Genomic DNA, 27,488 nt, shown 5'->3' with positions numbered 1-27,488 from the left:
TCTGCCTCTTTCACAATGCTTTTAATTCTTTCTTACTTTTTAAGGAGTCACAGTGAAAGCACTTAGGTACCAGCAGTGCCGATCGGCCTCTTTGTGGTCTATCGAGTCAATGATCTGAAAACTAAAAACTGTATAATTAGACACTGACATGTCCAAAGGAACTGTTATGGTCTATCATGTCAGAGGCACAAACACTGACCCAACAGACTGTAACAGTTTTGGTCTGCTGGATTAGGATCAATGTTTAATAACTCCCTAACACTGTATTTAGCCAGTTTGCTAAATACAACACACTTAAACGTTTTAAAGTTATACATTCTTTCAACAACCTCTTATAGAGGAGGTGTCAGCAGTAAAACATTAAATAGAGAATTATTTTAAAATGTTATTAAATCTTTTTTCCTCTTTCTAAAATGCAAAAATGTATCTGAGGAATATATTTATAGTCACATTTATTTATTATGAACTTTTATTTTAAAGTAAGGATCTCCCAAATTGCAACTCATTTTATAACCTGATGTAGGCTAGATGTATTAACCTAAAACAAAGCAAAAATATTCAAGTCGATATGTAAATGTCAACATACATGCACTCTGTGTGTTTTTTTTTCTTTTTCCCCAAGCACTTAACACTTCCTATAATGTTCAAGGAGCTCTGGTACAAAGGTACTCACTACCTTTGAAAATTGGAGCATTTTTGAATGCCTAGTTTTCTCTGAAATTTTTCTTTATGCTCCTCAGCATGGACGTCAAACTAGATTTTACAGTAAAAGTGTTTCCTTGTCTATGGAGATGCTAGATATATGCCTTGATGTACAGAGAAGACAACTGCAAACTGCAGGCAAAGGAAGTAGAACCAGCATATGAAGAACACCATCTCTGACATGACAAAAGTCTCATGCTAGATGCTAACCATGATTCTGGGAAAGGAACCCTACCTCTTTTCACTACGGTAATACCACAGCTTTGAACCAGTGAAGTAGTTATCATATTGGTGAATCAAGTCCTCAAAGTAGCAAAAAAACATGTTAATGTTAGCAGATATTAGAAGGATACATTAAAACATCAAGCGCACAACACAACTTTCTAGACCTACTAGGGGAACCCATTTTTATTGCATGTAATTGTTTGCCATGCTTTACTACATGAATGTGACTCCCTGTGTCTTCCCACAAAGCATTATTTCTACATTATTTTGGAATGAACCAAGGCCTCAATCACTACAAATTACTATATGCAGTATATTTTTATTTCAGGAAACTCCCTTAAAATTGCTCTGTATGAAACTCCCTGTTCAGAGTATTTTTTTTTATCTTCAGATATTTCATTTTTTTATCTTTGACTTTTTCCTTTTTTTACTATATCCTCATTATTCATAATCACCAACATTGTTTCCTAATCTTTTCACTAAAATGTACTTAGGCCTATACCATGAGTCATCTACTCTTAGTCTTTTCCACAACTGTGATCTGGGCGATGAATATAGATTATGAAATATTAGCACGTTGCCAGTGATCATCTAGTTTGCCACATATCTGATACAGACATAGAGACATACAAGATTAATAGGCAAATGCCTAAATCTATTACTTCTCCACAACAGTGAAGTGAATGATTTCATTTTTATTTGCATTATTAGGGAATAAGCAAGTTTTGGTTACCACACAGAATAACCTGAACACACTAGACCAATCAAATATCACCAGATGAAACGTAAATGTTTGAAGCAGAAAGTCATTGCCTATACACACAATGTCACTGTTACAGAAACTAAACATCGTCCTTTTGCCTGTCAGGATGCTAACCGGCCTCTTTGATTCTCAAAATTTGGGGAGTTTAGGGTAGTACTCACTATTTGCTACATGATTCTTGCTTATTTATCATTCTCAATTCCTCTGAGATTTTCTGCATCTCTCTACACTAAACTTTTAGAGCAAATTTCGAAAAGGTTTGAAGGTCCCATCTGGGAGTAGAGAAATAAAGACATTGCTGTCCCTTCTTTTTTTTCCTCTCCCAAATCAGTTACTTTAGGAACTAGAACTGTGCACAGAATTCTTTCTCCTAAATCTTAAAAGCTGTGATCATTAAATGAATGAAGTACTACTGCTTAAAATATTAATCTTTCTATGAAATTATTTAATGGTAAATTAAACTTTGACTGAAGATGCTATGATATTTTATATGCTGTCAAAACCCTAATTTTTAGTATATATCATTAGTAAGATCTTCAATAAGAGCACATATCCAAAAAAAAACCTGTCATAGTATCATTGATTGTTATTCATACAATAGAATATCTTGAAGTCTACATTATCCAACAAATCACCACAATTTACAAAAGCTCATATTTTGAATTTTATGTATTTTTATTCTTTACTCTGCCTTTTGATCCTTTAATGAGCATGTTCTCAATTAACATTAATTTGTTTCTAGCACTCCATTGTAGGATAATCGACCTACAAACATCAAGTATTACTCCCAGCTACTTTCAAAAAGAGAACTGGAAAAAGATGTTAAATTATATGTCTGTAGAAACTACTATCTTGACTAAAATAAAGACTCCATATGGATATGTTAAAAAGGTAAACTATTATTAGGATTTTCACAGGGAATGAGACTTCAGATCTGGAAGATACACAACTTCCATACAACAAAACGTCCTGTTTTAAATTTTGTACAAAGCCCTATGTATGACCACAGAACACATAATACAAGCTGATAGGGAAAACATTACATATTCTATACTACAAAATCTTATGTTCAAAATGTTTCAGAATATGCCTTATTATTTGCTTTTTTTTTAAAGAGGGATTAATTAAAAAAAAAAAAAAAAAAAAAAAGTCAGCTTCCAGTGATGAGGGATATAACTGAAACACCAAAAAAGTCAATGGAAATCTGTGCACTCTTCATAGCAAAATTTAAATCAGACACTGCCTTAGAAAAAGAAAATTAATCTCAGAGCACAATACCTTCATATATATGTGTGCATGTGTGTGCATGTGCATCTGTGTGCTTGTGGTGGGTAATGGATGGGTAGTGTGTGTGTGTGTATATATATGGGTACACAGCCATACATATATAAACACACAGTTACCATTATTAAGTGTAAAGGGTTAGCAAGCAGTACAAGGGAAAAGACTGCCTTTCAGACAGGGCTAGTGCACCGTTAGTGGGGTTTTGTTTCATTGCACTACCACATACACTTTCATAAATATTGCTGACAAACATAATATGCAAGAAAGGAACATTTTTCTTAGTCTGATCAAAGATGCAAAAATCAAATCATAAAACACAGAACCAATAGCCAATCAATGTGAATAAGTCTGCCCATAGGCTTAGTTCAAGCAAGCCATTCACTGAGCTATGTGATGGATCTGTCAAATCCAATACAGCATTACAGACATACTAGCAACACCAAGTGAACATGCAATGACAAAATGACAATACGCCCCACTGCCATGCTTTGTTCTATGTCATAAATACCAAATTCGATGACTTTGCTAGCTTCCTTAGTTCAGATTTATATAGAAATCTAACAACAGGCTCTCTCTCTAAATACATACAGATATATTATACTTCTACAATATTACGTGAAAGCTGGGTAGAAGCTGCATGGGCATTTTAGTGACATCTGATTTAATGTCTTTTGTATATCATTACAGTTATAATTGCAAACAGTACCAGTTTAGCAAGTTTGGGAGGCAAAGCTCCAGATGGTGAATTTTTTGTTCCAATTCTTCGAAGAGGCTCAAATATTTAAGACTAATTACTATAGATCAAACAGAATAAGACTCCCATTCTACTTTTTTGAGTGTTATTCAGTGATTATATTGCATCACAAATAACATAAAATGCCTTTTTTTTTCTTTTGGGTTTTTGTTTTATTTCAGTGTTGTATATCTAAGAAGTGACCGGACATATTTTCAATTCTGAATTTATTTCTCTGAGTGAGGACATGATCTTTCTTTACAAATACTTTGGATTTTGCTTTTATTTGTTTCCTTGCCATTTGATTGTCTCCTACACAGCAGCTCTTCACTTACATCCAGCAATACTTCCAAATGTGACAAACACGGATACCATTGCATTACTTCACAGTAGAGCTCTATTACAGTGATCATTATCCATTGACTTGCTATATTGATTCTAGAGTCCCAGATCTTTCTGTTAACCTTTATTTTTAATTTACCAAAATATGTCTCCAATCTAAAGATTTGCTCTTTCCATCTGTACAATTAAAGAAACCTGTCAAATATGGAACCTTGCCATTCATCATGTATATGATCTGTGACCAAAAAAAAAAGAAAATTAAAACAAAGCATTATTTCCATGTTATGGCTCTGCCTCAGTAATATATTCCTATTCCCACTCACTTCATTTTACTGGGCATGGTTTTAAAATGAACAGTAAATATATTTCATTTACAATTAAATGAAATAGGGGTTGAAATCAAATCAACACTGAAAAGGAGCAGTGCATAATCCAATACGGACTCTTCACTATTATCACTGGGCAGCAGGTGATTATTACATTAAGAAGAACAGATACAAGCAGTTGTACTGAACTGTATTTCAGCACTTACTGTGCAATGATTCACAAAAGGGTTGCTAAATTACATTAAGCGAAAAATCAATGAAAAGTTATTAAAATTAACACAAATTGTAGTGGTGAATATTGAGAGGTATCCATGTTTGCATATAGTTTCACATATGCAAAAAAAAAAAATGTTGGTTTGAGCAGATTGTTTCTGCTTTGTTTTCTTTTCTAGCTTAGGATTCCCTCATAAGGAAATTCAATTACAATATTTGTACTTATCACAAGACACCATATTCACTTGGGGGAAGCAAGTCAGACATAGGGGTAACCATATTTAAGAAGAGAATCCAATTAAAAAAAAAACAGAGATATAAAATTCATTTAAGATACCTAAAATCATGCAGCAAATTCAGGTTATGACAATTCTAATTATATGTAAAGTGCATCTGCAAATTAGAGATTTTTCTTTCAAAAAATAGTTAAGGCTATCTTCCTCAAGCAAATCCTTTATTTGTTTTTATTGCCAACTTTTAGTGGCGTTTACTCTCTACAAATAGCAGAACATGTGATTTGTTTTATTAGAAGTTACACTAATTCATAGTTAAAGATTTAAAAGTCGTGTTGATATTGATCAGTTTCTCTATGTAATATTTTGGAAATTCACGTATTCATAGGAATAAGCACCCTACAAAATGACCCAGAGACCCTTGAGTGATATCTGACAAAAATGGCTAGCCACAGTTGGCTATTTATAATTTTGTCCTTTCATTTTACTCATCTTTTCATTTTACTCATCTTTTTACTCATCCCTATCCCTGCGCCATGCTAACAACACGCCTTTGTGGAAATGAAATGGAACTACGGAGTAGCACTTCATCTCAGAGGTTACCCTCAGGAGAAACAGGACATCGCAAAGAGAGTGCAAACAGCAGGATCTACGTTAATATTATCCACCCAAAATTAATAGAAAGTAACTTGCTTACCTGTCTGACACAGCATGCCTCAGCCACACATGCAATTTGTTTTATTCACATAACTAAGAAATGTATCTTCAATACCCAGAATAAGCACTTGAAAGGCAAATACGCATGCATGGCACTGTAACATTCAGACCATAGTACTTTATTCTAAAATACTGAATCCATGAACAGCACTTCAGTCCAAGAAAGAGTTCACTGAAATTTCTTAATCCTTTCATTGCTTTAAGAAACAGAAGCATTTAAAAACCATGGCTAAATTAGCATTTAAAATTATTTTTCAAGACATTTCAAAATTTGAGGATTTTTCTCCCTGATTTCAAGGGAAAATTTTCTTGTATCAGGAACACAGAAGTGCAACCACACTTCTTGCTATTACAGTGAATTGTAAGATCCATCTTTTGCAATACACATTCCTCCTTTTATGACTGCATACTTTTCAGGTATTTGAAAAGTATTAAAGATAGCATTGATTTTATTAAAGGAAGAATTTCTTTTAGCAGCAAATAGTATATCATGTCCATGCATTGCTAATACTAATGATGTTTGACAAAATCCTACTTCTGTTGAAGTCAATAGCAATTCGGACACTGACTTCCGAAGGACTACTATTTTCCTCCTGCAAGAGGAATTAATTTCATTGGCATGTCTGTTTGTTGGGTTACAAAAGTCATTACATGTTTTTCTTATGTAGTTTTTAATATAATTCCTAATACTATTTTCAACAAATATGATTTATATTTTTATGATAAAATATACTGGAAAATAAATGTAATTCTGATTTTTTTTCAATATTCCAAAAAATGTCTGGAAAGCAAGCAAATAGGAAAAAAAAAAGTTTTCACTCAGATAGTTCAAGCTTAGATATTGTTCTTTCTCAATTTCCACTGACTGAAACAATGTCAATGGGAACTGAGGGCATTTAGTAGGTTTGGATTCTAAATCAACCAAAATAACACTTGTAAGACAAATAATGAGCTTAAATAACAGATCATAATGAAGCTGTACGTGTATTTATCTACATTGCACAAGGGTCATGGACATTAACTGTATGATCTACAGCTTGGGAATGTGCATGCCTCATGCCTGATTCACAATTTCTCGGTTCCTAAAATCTCTCAATTTATGGCTATTCATGGATTATAATAAAACAGCCTGCTTTAGGTACCACAGTTATCTGCAGAGCAACAAGACAATTATGAGACTTAAACAAGGCAAATTCATAAAATCATCTTCAGCTTCCACTGGTCAAGTATTTCTTAGCAATACATCAGCGCTTACCTGTCACTGTAGGCAGCTGCAGTGGCAGTGGCAGGCTGGGCATACCGGTAGGCAGCATAACCACCCTGAAACACAAACTCACGCTCTAATTGCATTGCTACAGCAGCAGCAACAACATTTTGCAAAATTGAAATATTACTGCCATGCTGTAAATCCAGTTAAGGGATCAAATACATATGGAGTACTCCGGTGAAGGGTTAAGCCGAACTTATCACCGCAAATTTGCACTTGTTAGAGTTTGTCCCAGAAATCATGAGAAAGCAGCGGGCTGTATTCATCAAAACAAGTTTTTTTAAAGACAATATTACATTCTTCTACAAGTTTTCCAGTAGCAAATATTCTTATGAACTCTCAAGATTTTGGGGATTTGTATGCTGAATTAATGCTTCATGTTATATAAGTTTCTAAATTACACGTACAATTATAATGAAGAAGGAAAAATCTCTTCTTCCCTGAATTAACATTCAGCTGTATGTAACAGTAATTGCAGCTGTTCAATTAAGCAAACAGGACAAACAAACACACATTTGAAAGGAATTGTGTGCAGTGATGCATTGATTATCAAACTGTGAAAACAGCAGAGCTTCCTGTTCAATGGACCAGGGCGTTATATCAGCCATTGCAAAATGATCTCAGCATGCCAATTAGCAAGCAAGGGCCAGTCTCCGCAGATAACACAAACACTATTTACGTTCCAATTAGAATTCACCAGCCCAGAGTCCCCAGGGACTTGGGACCGTCCTATTTCCCTTCCTACCTTCCCCCAACCTGAATAAAGAGATGCAAAAACCACTCTCAGTTTTGAATGAACTGCCCCCTCTTGCTCAAGTGTGCCTTTTAATGGATTGATTTTTTTTAAGACTGTATTCATGCAAGAAAATATGCTGAAGCATGAAGCATAGACTATTCTGTGTCAACTATTAAAAAATAGTATTTTATTTCTACTATGATATTTCTGTGAATCTTCTATTTTGGTTTCACAAATTAAGAAAAAAAATCACCCCTACTTTCCAGAGAAGCTGGAAGATCATTTTGCTGCTTGTTACAGCCTTTTTCCCTCTCCACTCCTTTGCTTGGTAGAGTGTGTTCATCCCTAACATGCATAAGTCACTTTTGGTTTGAAAGACTGAGGCAGTTGATTTTTGGAAATACTCATTCAGTGCTCAACTGCTAATGCCACATCACCCTAGGAATGAGCATACATTCTACATACACTGACAACCAGTTAGAAACTCCAGGCTTTGTGTTGTCAGCACCTCTGAGGATCACATTTTTGGACCTTTTTCACGTGCTCAGTTACCTACTCAGGTTTGGCCAGATCCCTGTACAGGAGACAAATATTGCTTGCAGGTGTATTCCCACATGAGTAATCAAATGTCTTCTAATGAACATCACCACGTACAAACAGAGCCAGTAAACCATGAAGCTGATGAAGAAGATAAGGAAAGTGACACGCTTGGCCTGGCTTGTTCAATCAGGAGAAAGATGAGAGATGATAGTTTCATCTGCTCTCCTCTCTACGTTTTGGTTATTTGTTTGAGGTCTAAACTCTGCTATCAATGAGTACCAAATGGGAAAACTAAAAAGAAGATTCTTGACTCTACAAGCTCATTTTCATGATCAGCCCGGAAAATCTGGGCAAGACAGCAAGGGATTCTCTGGTACACCATGATCCTCAATTAGCCTCAGATATGACCTCTCTGCATGTGCTAATAGCCCAGTTCTAAAAGCCCTTTACTTAAAAGAGATCACTTCACCCCAACTACGTACATAACGAAGACTAAGAACAGTCCACTATCTGAAAGGATCAGTGTTGCAATATTCTTAGTCAGACCAAAATAAGACCGTTCACATATTGGCTGCTCTTAAATCTATAGACAATGGGGCTCTAAGAATTGTTTTTTACTTTCCTTTATTTATGTACCATTGAAAATTGTTCAGTCTGTGAAGACATATTTTTTTTTTTTCAAAACCTGCTTTTATGCTTACATTTTGATTTGCATTCATCAAGGAAATGCTGCTGAACAATCAAGCTAAACTCTGAACTTTATTAAGCTGCTTTGGATTCAACAATTGGGATTAGACTTGTGAGAGTCCTGAAAAGATTGAGTCTTTAGCAATAAAAGCAATAAAAAGAGACCAAAGTTATTGAATCTGCCTGAATACTTTCGAAATCTAAACTCAGGAAGTCCAGCTTTTTGATACGAAGTTACTTAAGTCACAGTTATAAAATTACACTTAAAAACATTCTTAAGCAAATCATTTTTACTAGTTTTGTTCTCTGCAATCTTAGTACTTTTTATTGGGAATTGGGATGAGAATCTGTCATTGAAGCCACTGAACCCTAAACTTATGTGACAATTCTACCTGCCCATTTTCTAATTTTGAATTTCACCTATATTTTAGATGAAGAATACACTAGAATTATCTACTAGATACATAACTTTTGGGAGACATCTAATACTTATCTTCACGCTTTAGACTGCATGTGAAACATTTTAATTATATAAAAATTAACAACATAATTTGTAGTTGTAGATTTTTTGTTTTAGAAATGATTTTATTTCCCCAGAGTACATTCAAGCAGAACATATCTGACTGTTGTGCTTTAAGGTATTATTTTTAAAAAAATCAATTACTATATTAGGCTAAAATAATGTTGACTGCCTTATCTGTGCTCCCATATTTGCTACTTTCAGAAGAATGATATTACAACGTTATAGCAGATTACATTGTCTTTAAAAAATTAACTGTAACACTAATATTCCTGCAGTTCAAGCACAAAGAAACTAATTGAAATATAATATTGAGTGGGACTCTTATAGTACTGAGTGTTATACTTTATGGGACATGAGGAAAATCTGTGATTTGTGATAGCAAACAATGTCAAATACAAAACTGTTAGCCTATGCTTATTATTTTACACATAGAACCCATATCCTCAACAAATGATTTTAGTATGATTATGACTTTACAGCAGTCTACATTCAACATGATGAGGTTTTTCACTACTCAGTATAGGTCAACGTATTGCCATACACAGGTTCTTTAAATGCTACTCTATAAAAAGAACAGAAATGTAATGATTTGAGTGAGAAGGGAAGGAAAGAGACAAGGAAGGACAGACATCAGGCAAATTCACCAAAGCTACTCCTTACAAGTTTCCTCTCAATGCTTCACACATCTCTGTGGCTCAAGCAAATTGAGAAAGGTCAATGAGATCAGCGGAAGATCAGAAATCAGCAAAGTAATCTCAAACATGTTTGCAAGTGATCACAGAATATTCAAATAAGCTAAAATAAAATAAAAAGCTAGGGAAAATCAATTATAGCTGAATTGTAAATAAAATGTATACATAAGTAAAAAAAATGTTTACACAAAAACAAGTCAAACACATGTATGTACATAAAAACATGCATGAACATGTATGCACCCTGCTAAAATAGGTATTTTATTTGATCTTGATCTCAGATGAGTCAACATTGTTTTTTGTAGATGAGCATAACTTTCTCTCGCTAACATAGTGAATGTTGAGAATATTTCTTCCTCATGTCTGCTTCCTATACACCCTTTCACTCAAGGTTCTCAAAGTATTTTGTGAACTTGAAATTAATGAAGGGTCAAAACTTCCTCTATTTTTGGGAATTATATCTGCCTTACGACCTAAAAACAGAGAAGTTGGGTTAAAAATGGGATAAATTACACCCTACGAAGTACAGAAAGAAGAAACAATCGTTTCCTCTTCCTGTGTTCATACGATATCGAGGTGGAAGCAGAATGGACTGTAGGACATTTTGTCACTACAGCTCCAAACATTCGGCAGGCATTGGAGGAGAACTGCGGCGGCCAGTGCACCAAGGGTGTGATATATTGATTTTTCGTGACTTTTTTGTGATATTTGATTGTGGCAATGAATCCCTTTCCTGCACAGACCTATCTCATCAAGGGGATGTTACTTAAATAATTAACACACTTTTAACCAAAATGCCTGCTCTTTCCTTGGGAAAGAAGCACATGCTCCACCCTCAGTACTGTCATATCTTTGGGCTAGAAGAGATGGCATCAGCTACTGATAAAACTGCTTCTGTGGCTGTGCTCACAAAAATGACTTATTCTTGGTCACCACCACATAAGAAATCCATATCTACCTTTGTATTTACACAGCGCCTGGTCCCCTCGCTATTACAGTGCCACAGTTTTGGGATCCTGAGGCTGGAAAATCTTGCTATCAACATCAAGAGTGACTGATAAACCCAGCTAAACAGTATTGCTAAGGCATGAGTGAAACTGGTGTTGGCAGAGTTTGGGTGTTTTGCATGTTTATTAGCAGTATAGGAATAGATTGAAGCCTGACATGTGCTGCAAAAAAAAAAAAAAAAAAAAAAAAAAAGGCAAATGACAATGACAAAAAAAAAAAAAAAAGAAAAAAAAGAAAAAATGAGATAAAGCAGAGCTGTTATTTTAAGTGAGCATTCCTGTGCCTGTTAGTTTTTTTGTTTCATTTTGTGGAGTGCTTTGTCTTATTTCCACTGGTGTCAATCTTCATCTAGGAACTTCTATATTTGCTGGCAGGCAACCCTAATTCCTTTTTAATGACTTTTTCTCTTAGTGAATCAATACTTAATTTTAAAAGGTCTTCCTTACTTCCTAATCATCTCCTTTACTTTTCCTTGTTAAAGGCACATTTAAAAGAAGAATTCAATAGCTCAGTTATTGCAGAGGCATTATTACATTTCATACAGAAATATATGAAATATAGACTGCATTACATTACATTTAGAATTGTGGCTGTGGATTTTTCATTTTAAACTGCATTTTCCTCCCACTATTTTTACATTCTCATTCTCTTCTTTTCCTCTGGTTAGTGTTACTCCACTCTGATGATCTGTTGTTCTTGGTTTTCCCTATATCTTTTATCCAACTAGAATCTCTCTCTGTTATCTCTATTTCCTTTGCACATATGCTAGCCATCAAAAGCCTATCTATATCAATAGCTCGTTCGGAATGGTTTATAGTTTAGCATTGTCCATATTATTGTCACTACTCAATGTAATCGTATCAAAAGGAAAATTAATTTGACATACTGGTTAAGATATACTTCTGTTTTTCTGTGTTCTGTTCCTTTGCCTTTGCTCTCTGGGGTTTTTGAGGTTCTTTTCTTCCCTATTTACTGTCAGATCCTCTACTGTTTGAACCTTAATTCTGTCTTGTCACAAAGCATTTGTTCTGCACTTAAAAAGACTAGCTGAGTAGAATTATGCCATAACATTTGGGATTTAAAAAAATAACTTGGTCTGATGCAAAAAACTAATACACTCTGAATTGTATATTTTTTTATATAAGCCATTTTTTTTCTCTCTCTCCTTCCTTCAAAATACTTGAGATGCAACAAATGTGAAGAAAAAGAAGTGGTTTTATGTACAATAAATAAATAAAAACTACTTCAACAAAAATGTGGAATTCCATCAACTACTCCAAAGGTGACTATTTTTCCATGAAGGAACTAAGAAATGCAGGCAGAAATATGAGCCAGCAAGTGAATAAAATGAGGCAACAGCACTGTTTTCTTAAGTACATGAAGACTTCGTAGAGTGAAACTGAAGCTGCTAGATATCAGTAATCTTTTTCTGAATCTTCCTCATTGAAATCTGATGCTTTCGTAGACAAAATGTTAGAGAGTTTGTGAGAGGGTGAAGACCATCTTTAAATGAAAAAGAATAAAACCTAAAGTATGACTGGTGTTATTTTTAAGTATCTAAAGAGATACTTATGTTCTTCAGTAGCACTGGGGTCCAAAAATACCAACTGTAACATTAACATTTAGTTCCCACCTGTCCTTACATTAAGCAAGCCTGAGAAAGATGTCTTGTTGCTTCTCAAATTTTCAGTTTGGTAAACTGAGCAAAATGAATGTCATATTCTTCTGACAGTTTAAAGAAAAATGAAAATGGAAAACCCCACTTGAAGAAATTAATCACCACACAACATACCCTAAACAGCTCAAAAAATTGGCAGCACTGTCTTTAAGTGAAATTTAAGCAGCATACTACACTTGTGTTTGCTTGTTTGCTTTCAGCAAATGGTGATTCTCAGGAATCATAGAGCGTTATGATCTGTTACCATGACAAACTGCACAAAGATGGAATGTTAACCCATAACTCAATATTTCATAACTTAATAAACTTATAAATTACTCAATTTTTAGCCTTTTTCTCCCATCAGAAAAGTACTACACTTCCTCTATAAATTCGAATAGTTTTCCTTTTTATAAAACTTATCAAAAAAGGTCTATTTTTCCTTGTAAGTAGCTCTAAGAGATTATTCATAATAAATATAAGCAATGTTTTCTAGCACTTCCTACTGAATTTTTAATGTCCATTGCATTTTCACCTAATCTATTTCTTTGTATCTCAAGAGAAACAGTACAACAGAAGCACAATTAGGTTAAAGAAAGCTGCCCATTGCAATAAAGACAATGCCTAATTAGCTGTAATTTAGGAGCAGACTTTTACTAAAATTATGACAAATGTGAAAGATTAGTGGAATATCAACAACATGTTATAGTTATACATTTTTAAAGACTGAGCATTCCATGATGATTCAGCCTCAATCATCTGAAATTTCTTTCATTGCAGCCTATGCATTCAAGTTAAAACTTCATTATTGGTAATAAATGTTACAAAAAAAAAGGTATTTAAAATGAAATTGGTAGCCAATGAGGCTGTAATGTGAGGTGGATCCCATCCTATTGATCCTTCCTAATAAATATAACCACTCCTTACACCATGAGCAGTCTCTACCTACTTCATGCGAAGGGAAATAGGTAGATGTGAAAAGAGCAGACAGACGTCGACTCAGATAAAGGACAATACATAACTGTATCTTCAACTCATGATGGAATTAAGCTCTGCTGTCACCACGGGACTTGCACACAAGCAAAAGTTGCCTGGATTGGGGAATTCCTAATGGGGTCCATGTCTCTCCATACAGTATTTTCAGACCAGGGGTAGTAACAATACTCCATTTGCTTTGATTTTAAGGAAAAGTATGTGGGATTTGCAGAAGAATGTTTCTGTTTAGTTTTTAATCTTTACATCTGTATCCTGGAACTTTCATTTTGAAGGGAGAAGCATTTCCCCCCTCCCCAATGCCTGTGCATTTTTAATATCCTTTTGCATTCATTCAGCATTTGATTGAAGAGTTAATTCAGCTCCACTGAACAATGATAGATGTAATGAACAGAAAGGTCTTTCAATATGAGAGAGATTCTTCTCAATTCTTTCTGACAGGCAAGGGATGGTAAATAGACAAAACAGAGTCAAGCTAGGCACCAAACTTGTAAAAAGAATGACTCTGGTAATGTACAAGGACAGCATGCACATCAATGAATACTTACATAAATGTCTGCACCATAAAATCCATCCTGGTATACAACACTGCAAGGATGCACACACAAAGAAAAACATCCATATTAGTGCATTTCCACATGCAAATGCCATCAACCCCGGCAGAGCGGAGGTTAGTCTTGTCGCAAGAACAGAGGGAGGGGGAAGGAAGGCACTCTGCACATTGGTTAAGGAGGTTGGTAGTAGTATCAGAAGTGAAACTACTGAATATAAGATCTTTATAAAGTTTGCCAAATGCTTAGTCAAAGAGAGGCAAGCATGGCAGAACTACAGAAAAATTGTGATAAGTTTTTTTTTTTTTTTGAAACCTCAAATTGTCAGCATTTTTTTTTTCAGTTGGCCAATCCTGCCCATCAGGATGTTGCTACGTCAACACAATGTTAATTCACAAAATACTCCTTTCCCATCCTGTCATATCTACCAGAAACAAAGCAGTCTCTGTCTTTCCAAAAAAAAAAAAAAAAAAAAAAAAAAAAAAAAAGCGTGTATAATTAGGGAATGGAGATACTCTATCCCTTGGGTCAGAGAGCTTGGTAACTCTAGCTACACACAAGTGGGGGGTACTCAGAGATACTGTCCTGCTGGCTTGATAAACAATTAAGAATATTATAGCATTCATAAAATAGAAGTACTAACTTCCCTCACTTTATCATTGTACAACTTTGGTAAACATGATTATGGTTCTGAAATCAGCCTGCAGCTTTGGTTGGACATATTACTTCTCCTTAAGTGAAAAAATGTAGTATTGTTATGTTGCTGTCAACAGTTCACCCAGAGACTGCTGCAGTTCAGCTAAGATAAATTAGACTAATGTGACTGGTTCAGATTTTAGATTCTAAATCCATTCAGACGAAAGACACAACATGGCAAGGATAGCTTAAATGGCTACACAGAGTAAAACTGAAAATGTGCAACTGCGGCTTACCAATAACACCCACTGTTTTGCTTTTATTTTGAGAGTTCTGCAACATAAAACAGATGTAGCAAATAAAAGCCCAAGAGTTAAATATGGGAGCACACAATAGGCCTTTTTTTCTTTTTTAACATTATTTTCAATTTGGGAATCCTAGTTATCAAGTTGCTATCCTAAGCCACTTTACAATATTATGAAGAATTTTCACATCAGAAATACAAGTGATCTTTTGAGCTCATAGCCTGAAACTGAAGGCTGAATTGGTACATGGCAGTATCACTGGACAAAATTATACATATGCATATATCCATATAAACCACATTATATTTCATCAATGTCAAAAGCTTACTATAAAATAATAATGTATGAAATCCCTTGCTCACACTCATTTGAGTGTGAGTCCCTAACGCTCATTTGAGTAAAGTCAGAAGTTTACTCATGTTTTTTCCCGTATATTTTGTCCAGAACAGGACGTGCCAAGCTGGTCTACACTGGAAGCATTCAGAAGGCCTACTATTTACCTAAGAGCATCCCTGCATTTTGGTTTTGATATTTTAAGTACTTTTAAAATTACATGCTTTATCTCATACTTGTTTGCATATAAGAAATAACAGAACGTTCTGCATGAGCGTGAAGTAGAAATACACTACCAGGAACAACATGGAAAGAGTTTGATGAGATCATGATATGAAGTTCACTGAAGATGGGGAACTTTATCTGGAATTTCATATAGCAAGTTTGTTTTTCAAATGACATGCATTTGAATAAACACATGGTCACTCAAAAGAAAAGGACTTTATATTCTAAACATTCACATATCCTCTGGAAAGGATCACTTATTCCTTTGTTTAGAGGCCAATTCAGCCTCCACTTCAAAAAGATACATTGACCAGTGCTGCTATAAACATCTGTATTTCATCCTTATTAGAAAAAGTCTAAAACTGCACATTTTTATACATAATATATAAAATTTTCAGGATTATTTTCAGTAATATGCAGCTATATGTAACACAAAGTTCAAAGTGTTTCTGCATTTTCAGCTGTTCCCTCCATAAGGCTACCAATCCTATAAACAGCACAAGAGCTGCAAAAAATAAGGGTAAGCCTGTGTTGCTTTTATAACAGGATTAAAACAAAAAAAAAGAAACAAAAAACTTAGTGGAATATGCAATTCAAATGATTTTACACGAGATTAATGAGTAACTAATCAAAAAGTGCCCCTGTAAAGCTAGTATTTAGGGCTCTCATCAGCCTTCCAGCAATTTCCAGTAAAGAAACACATTTCATGTTACACAGGCATTAATCTACTCGGACTTACAGTGAGTAACAGAAATCATCCATCTTAAGAGATGTGCTTCAGAATTTGCTGCCTAATGTTACACTCAGGAGGTAACGAAACTCTGAGTAGTAGGAAGTTCCTCCTTCTCAGTATATCTTTAATGTAGTTTCTGGTTGGTGACAAACTATCTAACATGAAATACTTAAGTTCCAAAAGATGGCCAGTGAGAAAAACTAATGATGCATCAAAGCACGGGGAAAACAGAGGTAGTATTTTAGTTCTTTCGATCTGAGAAAGAATATGAGACAAAACTACTACTTCTTGTTTTCCTCTTGCTTGTTGGACTCCAGCCTTTAAAATGACCAGTGGCAGCACAGAACTGTCTCAAAATATATTTCAAAAAATAATTGAGTATCTCCATTATCATAAAAGACATGAATACAACTGATCAAAGGTTGATTAATGCCAGAAGAATGTCATTACTGAAAAACAGAGGCTCCAAGTAAAACAAGTATAAGGTCTTTGGACCTCATAGGAACCTCTAAGGACCGATGACCATCTCAACTGTTAAGCGCTAAACAAATTCTGCATCACTCTGACTAATTTAAAAAAAAAAAAAGCTATATTAGCATGTTAAAACATACTATTTTCAATTATCACGTAATTCTCTAATTTAAAATTGTATTACACTGAATTTGAAGAATGTGTGTCATGAAGGGGATCTTTTTGTCTTCTTCCTTGGGATGATCTGTGAATCTGTAGTGAAGACCTTGCAAGATGAATGGGGGTTGTTGCACTTAGAATTCCCAAATGAGGCCAGTCTTGGGCAGCCTACTTCCTTTATCCAGGCCTTCTTTTTACATATAGTGCTCAGTAATGTAAAGATGCAAATTCTGAAGTCTAAATTTGCAACTGCTTAATAAGTGATGTATCAGAAGATGTACCCTATTCTAAAATGAAGCACGGACACATGGCTCCATCATTAAACCTCATTACTAGTGAGAGGAAGTAACAGAATCAGGAAGATCAGGATAACATTCCTAAGCAGCACATGCATGCTGAAAAGGAATCAGCTGATTTCATTTGGTTTCCCCCACACAGCTTTGTAGTATGATATTATTCCTCAGTATAAATCCTGCTACTTCTTTTAAGTTTGCTTCTTATTTTTCTTCATTTTTTTTGGTAGATTTCCAGAGTATATTTGTTATATTCACTGTCTTTATCATTTTTTGACTCCCATAACTCAGTCTTACCAGTGGAGTCAAATTTATTTTATAACAGTGTCCTTCATCAGAAGGATGAAGCACAGAATACCAACAGCTATGTTCTCTTTCTTTTGTTCAGTAAATAATTCTCCTAAGGGTAATTTGGCTCATCATCTCCTCTTCTCTCTCTGAAGCTGTAAGCAGAGAACAGATGATAAGTTTCAAGCCTCGGAAGAGCCTGAATATATCACATAGGGACCCATCTCACCACAACTTGTTTTGCACTTTATATTCAAAAAATTATCTTGACAGACAGATGATCCTTGAGTTTCTTATAACTCAACGCAGGGTCTGGAAATAAACACATTATTGAAATCTGAATTGCTTCACCCAGAAACGCATGCTATCTTAATGCACTTGCTGGATGCATTAAAAATAACAGATTTGGGGAATTTATGCAGATGTACTTTATGATTTCATACTGTTCAGGAAAAATTCAGAGAATACATAAAACCTGTTTTATTATGAAATATGCCTCTAAATGATGTAATGAATATGCAGTAATCATTTTCTGAAATTATTTCTTGATAAATATGTAACACATCTCACGAGCTCACTATACAGCTGTTTTGCACTATCTGCTTTATTTCATTCTCTGTCTTCTAATATTTTCTATATTTTCTTTTTAAGTATATTAAAACAAATTCTTTACTAGGTTAGAATCCACCTTTATCATATTGTGGGGGAACTGCACTTTTCTTCCTTATCATTCTTAATCCTTATCAAGGATTAGGTTGAATACCTAATCTATCAGTGGCCTAAATTCTTGAGTGGAAAGTTCAATAACTTCATACCTGCTGAGTATATATGGCCCTCAGCCATACACACACACACACAAGTCAACATAAATAACCTAAAGCAGATTAAGTGTATGGAGAGATTGATTCTGTGCAAAAGAGAGGTGCCAAAATCATAACTGTAGCCAGTGCAGTAGGAACCATAGGTTTAGAAGAAAGAGAACTGAGAAACAAAAATTCTCTGTTGATTGCCAATTTGGTCACCTTCACTCTCTTAATGGTATTGTATGTTTTTTGGTCTCTTCACTGAAATTATAGAATACTTTTTATATACATTCTCAAATAGCTTATAAAAGAGAGGCAATTATGACCTCATTTAATATAAGCCAAAGAAAAGGCTAAATATGGAAGTAACACCTTTTGGACATTCTAACAACACAAATTTATCTGTTGTAAATACAGAACTGGAACTTTTCTGTGAGAGTTGACAGTGATAATGCTGCTCCAAACTTTTTAGAGTGTTTTCTAATTCCAGTTTGTTTCCTTTGGAGCCTTAACATTTTTTGCTATGAACAAATTATGCTATTTGATTTGAAAAATTAATCGAGGGCATCATAGCAGAGAATGAATCTGGAGAACATCAATCACTATGAGCTGGCAAAACATGCTTGTTTGCTTGAGTTATTTCAAATGTATACAAAGCACGGAGTCCAAAGTAAGAGGAAGCTTATGAGAACCCAAAGAAACCAATTGGAAAAAAAAAGAATCCCACTGTATAAAATTAGCAAATGTAGTAGCTTATATTAACTAACTTTTCTTCCTAAATACAGCACAAAGAATTAAAGGATGCACATTTTCTGGAAAATGCAGTTTCTTTTCTCTTTTGAATCAGACAGAAGGTAGCACTTGAAATTAATTATTTTAACAAAAGGGAATAGTTCCAGAATAACATCTGTTACTCCTCCTACTTCCATCTCCAATTTCCCAAAATTATTTTACTTTGAGATGGAGTTCTTGTTATTCTTCCTACATTCCTGCCCATGCTCCTCTACTACACTGAGTTTCTTTCTCAGCTACTCATCAGCATTTGTTTTACCGAGCAACTGCAATCTACTCTCATACATATGAACGGAATGCATCTCACAAACCTTCCATGTTCCAAGCCATTAAAGGCAATTATATTCTCATCCTGCTTCCGTTCCTTCCTATAGTATAGTCTACAATATATCTTTAAACCACTGGAGATACTTTAGTACAAAATGCTAATCATCCTTATTCATCATCCTGATGAATGTCCCTTTCTCCTTCTCTGATAGGTCAGAATAATGATGGGTTAAGCATGGAACAAACCATTTCAAAGAAATTCCAAATGGTATTATTATATACACGATCTTACTAGCACAAAATCCAATATACTAGGCCAAAGAAATTACTTCAGAATAAAACTGTGAACCAATGCAGCAGTGGTCTGCTAAGGTCTGCACTGATGCAAAAATTACAAAAGTTAGAGAATGCTGCTGTGTAATCAGAAAGTTTCTTATCTGACAGGATAGATGAATACCAAAAAAAAAAAAAAAAAAAGCACCAAGCAAAATTTTGAACATAGTGCTGCACTATGCCATAAATATATTTCTATCATGTATGCAATACTCATTTCAGATGCGAGGCATTCAGATATGAAATCTGCACAGGGAGGGCAATCTAACCTTGCTCCCTTCATTGCCATGCAGAAACACCTGGACTCTCTCTAGATGAGACAGTCTGGACAACAGTGGGATGCCTCAGGTGGGATGTCATCCCCAGCCAAAGCTAATGCAGGCAAGCCGTTTTACAAAAGCCACGGTGTGTTCCTGTGGTAGCATCATTCTGCTTACTGAACTGCAGTGAAAGAAAAAAAAATGCATTTGCAAAAACAACCCGTTTCTGTGGCATCACTTTCATATTAGTTGTTGGAACAGCCTAGTTTTCTGAGGTGATTCTGTTTAATGTAAAGGAACAGTCAAAAGGTCTGTCCCAAATATCCCCCCCAAAAAACAGCTCAGTGACTGACTGACTAGATGTATTTGAAAGACTGTCTAGAAAATGACATGTCTCTTGGTTTAACAGGATAAACACTGCATGGAAAAGTGCTTCCTCCCAGGGACAGATATAGGCAGCTTAATTGCAAGAGGCTGGTGAATGATCACCAAGCTAATGCAGCTGGAAAATACACCAACACTCCCTCAGTACAACAATTTCAAACACACGATGGTATCACAATATCCACAGAGAGATTTTGTGCCTCATTTGCACCACCTCTACTGCTTGGTCCTTTTCTAGCCTGCGAGTCCTGGCCTTATTACAGCTCAGCCTACATATTTCCAGCACCTCCCAAGCCCACTGCTGTGTCCAACAGTGTGGAAAGGATCCTGCCAGCATCATCTCTTGGTACCTTCCTCTAGCTCTTCTCAGCAGAGCGTTGGGAAACACGAGCAAAAAGGACCCGGTTGTCCCTGTTAGGAAGCAGGACAGGGTCACAGAATGACCTCATGCCTCAAGTTCCCTCATGGGGTGACGTCCATAGTGAGGGTAGAGCTATGGGAAGGGGAACTAGTGAGGGCAAAGAGAACAACCTCCTCCACTCAAAGACTTTCCAAACCTTCATCTAAACCATCTGGTTGCTCTACAGGGCAGGAGAACACATTGACTACAAGGTGCCAGCACGAAATATTGTTCCAGCTTTGGAGCCACTGTGTTTACTCATTTCCTAAATTACCTAATTTCCCAGTTGCCGAAAATCTTTTGACAATACCAAGACTTAAAGATCACGTGCATTATACAAAAGCCTTCCATTTCAGCATTTACAGGGCGACGAGGAAAATTTGTTTCCCTCGGAAATGCCATGCTTTTATGACATTTCTGAATTATGTGAAGTTTATTAAGTTTCTGAAAGTGACTGCTATGAATTTCTCTCCTTCTTTAATTTACTCCTTGGTCTTAGTAGCTGTAGGTCACTGACAGAGAAGTCCTAAGATATTATTTAAGCAGACATGAAAAGCATGTAGCCCTGAGGAAAGCAGCCTTGATTTCGATCTAAGTAAAGATGTTAACTAGAAAAACTAAACACACTGCTATTAAAAAAAAGAGAGGAAAAAAACCCCAAAACACTAAGCCATCATCTCCAGAGACAACTTTCAGTGAGTGATTTGAAAAAAATGAAGTTAACTTGATCCAACCTCCTTAATAACCAGATGTTTGCGATCATTGAAAATACATCTTTAGCCGGAACAATTTCTCTGTTCCGCAGCGTTCAGTCTCTCAGAGAATTTACATAACAATATGTGACACCAGAAATGCTTGAGGCTACCAACCATGGCAGTACAAATTAGAGTCATTTTTCACCCTTCTGTGCAAGGTGCAGCACTCCGGGCATGGGCTGCGTGCCGTGTTGGTCTCGGTGGCGGCCACCACCAGCACCTGCCCCGGACACAAACGCCGCCTAGCCTTGGACCTCGTGCAAGTCGGGAAGGAGGCTGCTCCGCTTACCCGCCGTAGGTCGGGATCGGCGGCGGCGGGGCTGCCGCGCGGAACGTGTTGTACACGGTGCGCCCTCGGCCTCGTAGATGCGCGCCTCGGTAGGCGGCCGCCGCCGTCGCTGCAGGGTACGGGAATCCTGGCACTGCGGGAACACAAGAGGAACAGAGAGCGCTCGGATCAGTTCGGCCTCTCAAAGCAAGGTGAAATACCGCAGGAGTTGCAAATTATTCGTCTTTTAACAAAAGGCTTAATTTTCTTGCACAAAACGTTGGTACACCAGTAGAAATTAGAAAATTGTGATTCCGTTGTGTCCCAGAAGACACTCGTTAAAAATAATGTTGACTGCCGCAGCCAACACTGCTAATGGGAGACTTCAGAGTCCAAAACAACTCAGCTCAGCATCAAGTTTACAATGCCCAAGATATTTCTGTACCATTGCTGTTTGCTCTTCTTTGGGTGAGGATGCGATATCAGACTAGGTGACCTCCAGCAGCCCCCTAAATTATTCAAATATTCTACAACTGTAACAGGCTTTTTTAAATAAGTTAATTAGCTGGGACTGAACCGTGTAGCAGGGAAAGAAAAACACAGCAAGAGCTTTCTCAGATACGGACACTGTACTTTGTTCTTAACAACTGTAATTTCTGCAAGGCAAGAGCTGCACAGTTCAGAAGTATCTATAGGAATTCAGATAACAGTCAGACCCAAGAGAAACAATTTAGGCACATGAAGAAGAAATTTTATATTGTCATTACAACTAAATGCGAACATTAATAGTCATTAGAGACAAAATATTTTCATCAGAAATTGAACTGTAGTAATGCAGTAACATTTGGAGTTTTTCCTGTAATATGACTATAAAATTTCTCTTCATAAACTTTTTAATTGAAAAAGAGAAGCAAAACTTCCTGCTCTACTTTCTCTTCCAGTTGAAGAGATGATGAAGCAGTACTTCATTTTCTCTTTTCTTCCTTTTGACACATAGCTAGCAAACATTAGAATGGGAATTTTTGAAATGCAATCAGTAATGAGACAAGAAAATCAAATCCAGCTCTGTTGGCACATATGTTATTTCAGTTGTGCTGCACTGCACTAATTTTTTTTTCAGTATGTAAAGGTACAAAATAAGTATTATCTAGTAATACTTTAATAAAAGTGACTGGAAGTAACAAAATATAAAGCAGTAACTTTTTCAAGTCTGAAATATGAACTGATTTCAACCCAGACATATTTCACCCGTTTAAGCATTAAATTTGAAAGAAGCTTTGAATTTGAAATAAAATAAAAAGTTCACAACATTTAGAAGTAGCTGACTGAATGGAGGAGGGAATATACTGCAATTATGGTGAACTATCCACTATCATCTTACTGTAGGTGCCTTTAATTCTTTGCTAGATCCTTCTCACTAACAAACACATTATACAGTAATTTTGCAAGGATTTACTTGAGATACAACATGAAACAAAACTACAGCAATACATTTAAAGAAAATCATCCCTTTTCAAGGCAGAAATATATTTTCATTCTTCTTATTCTAAGTAGTGTCAAAATCTGGAGCATGAACTTACAGAACTTTACCGTTGCTACGTTTACAATCAACTGTGTTAAAGTCTTAAAGAACTAGATGCTTGAAAAGTTCAGAGAAAGTATTTCCGCAAGGAAAAATGAAAATATATAATGCAGTTTTTTAAATCAGATGCTGTAACAAGTAATTTAAATTTATAAAGTATTTATATAGTAAATGTACATGAAAATGTACATCTAGAAAATACAGAGGTAAAGAAAATCAAAGATGTCTACACTCAAGTCACCTTCTGCATAGAACCCTGGAGGCTTGCAAGCCATAGGGAATCATTGCTCTAAGAACTTTTTCAACAATTATTTTAGTAATTAGCAAGTATATTTTGGCAATATTTAAAGCAATTTGGTGATTAGACAGTTCTAACACTTAGATAGCAGTTAGTTAGCTCTTTCAACAAAACATTCAGGGTCCTAGACAATCCTTCTTCTATAAAATGCACTGTTTGACTTGAACTCACCAATTACTCTACACAGCCCCTCATCTTAGACATATATGTGAATATGGACCTGTCTTGAATTTCAGAATACATGAGCAGCTATAGTTCTAATGAAACCAACTGAGCAGAAAACAACAGATCTTTTTTTTTTTTTCCCTAAATACTACTACCTTTTTTTATGAGAAAGAAGGCTTTCTCTTACAAAAGAAAAGACTAAATGAGAGAAAATGCTGGAAAGAAAATTGCTTAGCCTGTAAATACTTACTGAAATGACCACATGTAGTGGAGGCTACACCTAGCATTCAGAGGAATGACTAAGATCACACAGGGAATTCCCTCGTTTTCCTATGATCTGTAATTTTTTATGGATGTATTAAAATAAAAAATCTGTTGCAATTACATTATTTTGCTGTGCTCAAATGGTACTTTTGCCTTAAGAATATTAATCATGAAGCATAAAATGTCTAGACTAGAAGAGGTTAGAGTGTGCTCTGCCTTTCTGTCAGGAAAAGGATAAGCCATGATGGGAATTAAACCTGAGAAATATGAAACTGAGAATGGCATTCCAAAGCCTTACCACTCACTAAGGTCTAGCAGTTAATTTCCTGGGAATTATGTCTCTATCCAGAACACGACTGGTTCAGTGTTAAAAAAAAAAAAAAAAAAAAAATCCAGAATACCTGAAAACACTGCTTTTGTTTGTAGGTAGTAATATTGAAGATTGGGATTATTGCTGGGCTAAAATGGTCAGCAGGTTCACGTCACCTAGTTCAAAAAAAAAAAAAAAAAAGAAGCTCCTTCACTCCAGGTGTGATATCTGGAATGGTAAGGAGCCTGAAATAATTGGAGAATTTATTTTCCTACTAACTTTTTAATATCCTCCCCCCAAAATAACCAACAGAAGTAGCATCATTAGAACACAACTGAAGAATGGACTTCATAAAAACAATTTTATGAGAAGGCTCTGCCATCAGGGAGCATTAAGTATTATCAACCAGCAACAGCCCCAAAAGCAATGAACATACTAGTCAGAAGGGGCAAAGATTTAATGACTTACAATCTGTAGGTCAACCTTCTTTAGTGCCTCAGTGCCAAACTGCCGAAAGTCAGTCAGTGAAAATGTTAGTATAATGGGGTTGAAAATGTCTTTGAATCTCAGTGGAGAAGCATTTGCGCCCACATCTAAGCAAAACTAGCCAAAATTTGCATCAGAGTATATGATGACTGGAATTCTTCTCATCTCTGAATGGAAAATAAGTAAACTTTATGGACAATGATACAATTCTTTTTTTTTTTTAAATAAAGGACTGTATATAACTATCAGGCCAAACAAACTTCAAACTTCTATTCAAACAAACAGCTATTCATATATGAACAGGACTGTAATAGCAACAACAAAAAAAAATCAGTTCCTACATCTCCGTCTATAAAGGAACTGCAATTTGACATTTTCAAATAGATTAAAAAAGAATCAAAATAATACACTGTGAAAGCACTTGTGTTTCTCTACCATAAGGATGATCAAAAAGGCGACAAATGAACTTGTGCTACAGTCTAAATGAAAACTCTTTTACAATAATACATTGGTAAAATTCCTCCTTTAAACTTACTTGTTCTACATTTACATTTAACAAAATACAAAGTTAAAAGACTAGCATTATTACGATAAAAACTGAATTAATAAATAATTAAGAAGATGCAGTATGTAGGTGTTGCTTTTATTAATTTGTATTAAATGCACATGGCAGTTAAGTGCATTTTCTAGACACCATATCTCGACATATATATTGGAAAACAAAGGCTGTCTGAACACTGTTAATGCTTGAGATCCCAAGAGGAGGAAAATGAACTGGTAAAAAATACTTAAGGGTTATACACTCTGTATTCAAGTTTTAAAGCTTTGGGATAGACGAAAGAGTAGCAGATGCAAAGAACAACAGGGGTCTGATGCTGTATCAAAGCCATAAAAATATACAGCCGTTTTAATGGGCAATTATTCTTTGCATTTGTGCTCTGGTTTGAATGTGTATGAGAGTGCCATATGCCTCCAGAAAGGTGTGTGATCAAAATGAGTCTACCACGCATCGCTCCTCATCTCTCCTCCTCTGCACAAACTATCAGGTCATCTCCCTTCCAAAGTTTTCAAATATTTTATGGTGAGCAATTTTAATGCTACATCACATCTGAACGAGTCTGCAGCTAATTTATGGCAAGGTAACATGACTCTTAGAAAAACAGAAAGACACATGTACTTTGTTTTCACAGTTTAGGAGGATCTCTGCTGCAGAAACATTTTCGAAGTGCTGAACAATAAATTAAAAAGAATAGGTAATAATTGGTAATATGATGAGCAAGGTGGAAGAGAATAACCTAACCTATCATACTATCTGCAATTTCAGGAACAAAATCAGGAATTTATCCTGAGACATCCCGTGTAGTGAGCTTTCACTTGCAAATAATTGTAGTAAGTTTGGCATTCTTTAAAAGAACTGTAAAAAACATGGTCAAGAGGATGCCTCTATATATCTGCATTTAAATAAATGGTCTAAACTTCACTGCAAGTAAAGCGTGAGTTCCATTAACACATATTTCAAAATAAAAAGGGTTTTAAGAGCTTATGTATATTTACATTCTTAAAATGTTAAGAGTCAAACTTGGGTATGTTCATAATGTTTAAAAATAACAAACTGAGAGGATATTTTATCCTCTGTCATATTTATTTTGTGAGAAGATTATCCCTAGGATCTAATTGTGAGTTGACTGAATTCAAAGGATTTTATGCCATGAATCACAAACGCAGGCAGGCCTGGATCCCTCTAGTTGTTTCCTACACCATATATTTGTTTCTGAAACATTTTATTGAAATTAGTGAAAGAATCATTTCCTTACCATTGTACCTAAATGCATGTCAATATTAGACTCTGTTGTTTAAGAATGAATAAATCTGCATTTTGGACAAACTGTTTCTTACAGGACATCCTCATTTGAAATGCATTGAAAAGGAAAACAAAAATCTCTAATTAATGTACAAGTCTAATCACCATTCTCCACATGGAAGAGTAATTTTTCACTGTTCATTTGCTCAGTTTAATCTCAAAACTGACATAACAGAAAAGCAATGGCCTATAAATCTGCTCTCATTTGTTTCTTTAATATTCATATTCCACTGAACTACATCTGCTTGTTGCTGCAGTCTATTACAACATGCAAAAATGTCGATAAAAATATTATGAAAGGCAAGATGTGTTTCTTCATGGCTCTGTGTGCCATTTATTTTGAAAAAAATAACAATAAATGGCTCACGGAGCGTCCCTCAGTTTGCTGCATGCTGGGTGATTAGTGATTAATTACCTTGCTGCAAATTGACATGGCACAAAGAAATTGACACAGACCTGATTAATTAACTTTTTATGTGAGACAGTTACTTACAAAACACTGCACACTGTAATTGAATCCCTTTACTCAACACTATGCATAAAGTTTCAAGTTAAATCCAAATTAGCCCAAAATTTCTCTTTTTTTGAGTGCAAAAATGCAAAAGATTGCATTTTTTTCCTAAAA

At 35.4% G+C, this 27,488-nt stretch overlaps 1 protein-coding gene across 10 annotated transcripts in view; it reads right to left on the bottom strand.

Moving 5' to 3' along the window:
• RBFOX1 (RNA binding fox-1 homolog 1) overlaps positions 1-27,488 on the bottom strand; it is a 691,795-nt gene that overhangs the window by 24,465 nt on the left and 639,842 nt on the right. For all 10 annotated transcript variants that reach the window (XM_026049083.1, XM_026049093.1, XM_026049092.1 and 7 more), the window contains 3 exons: positions 21,919-22,051; positions 14,190-14,229; positions 6,794-6,858 (listed from right to left, as the gene is read on the bottom strand). In XM_026049083.1, the coding sequence (XP_025904868.1) occupies positions 6,794-6,858; positions 14,190-14,229; positions 21,919-22,051 (238 nt within the window). The remainder of the gene's footprint in view (positions 1-6,793; positions 6,859-14,189; positions 14,230-21,918; positions 22,052-27,488) is intronic.

The sequence above is a fragment of the Nothoprocta perdicaria genome, unplaced genomic scaffold (assembly GCF_003342845.1).
Source record: "Nothoprocta perdicaria isolate Ctin4 unplaced genomic scaffold, notPer1 scaffold_59, whole genome shotgun sequence".
Classification (NCBI taxonomy): Eukaryota; Metazoa; Chordata; class Aves; order Tinamiformes; family Tinamidae; genus Nothoprocta; species Nothoprocta perdicaria.
The sequence above is the reverse complement of the archived record's forward strand: the minus strand, read 5'-3'. Positions and strand labels throughout refer to the sequence as shown.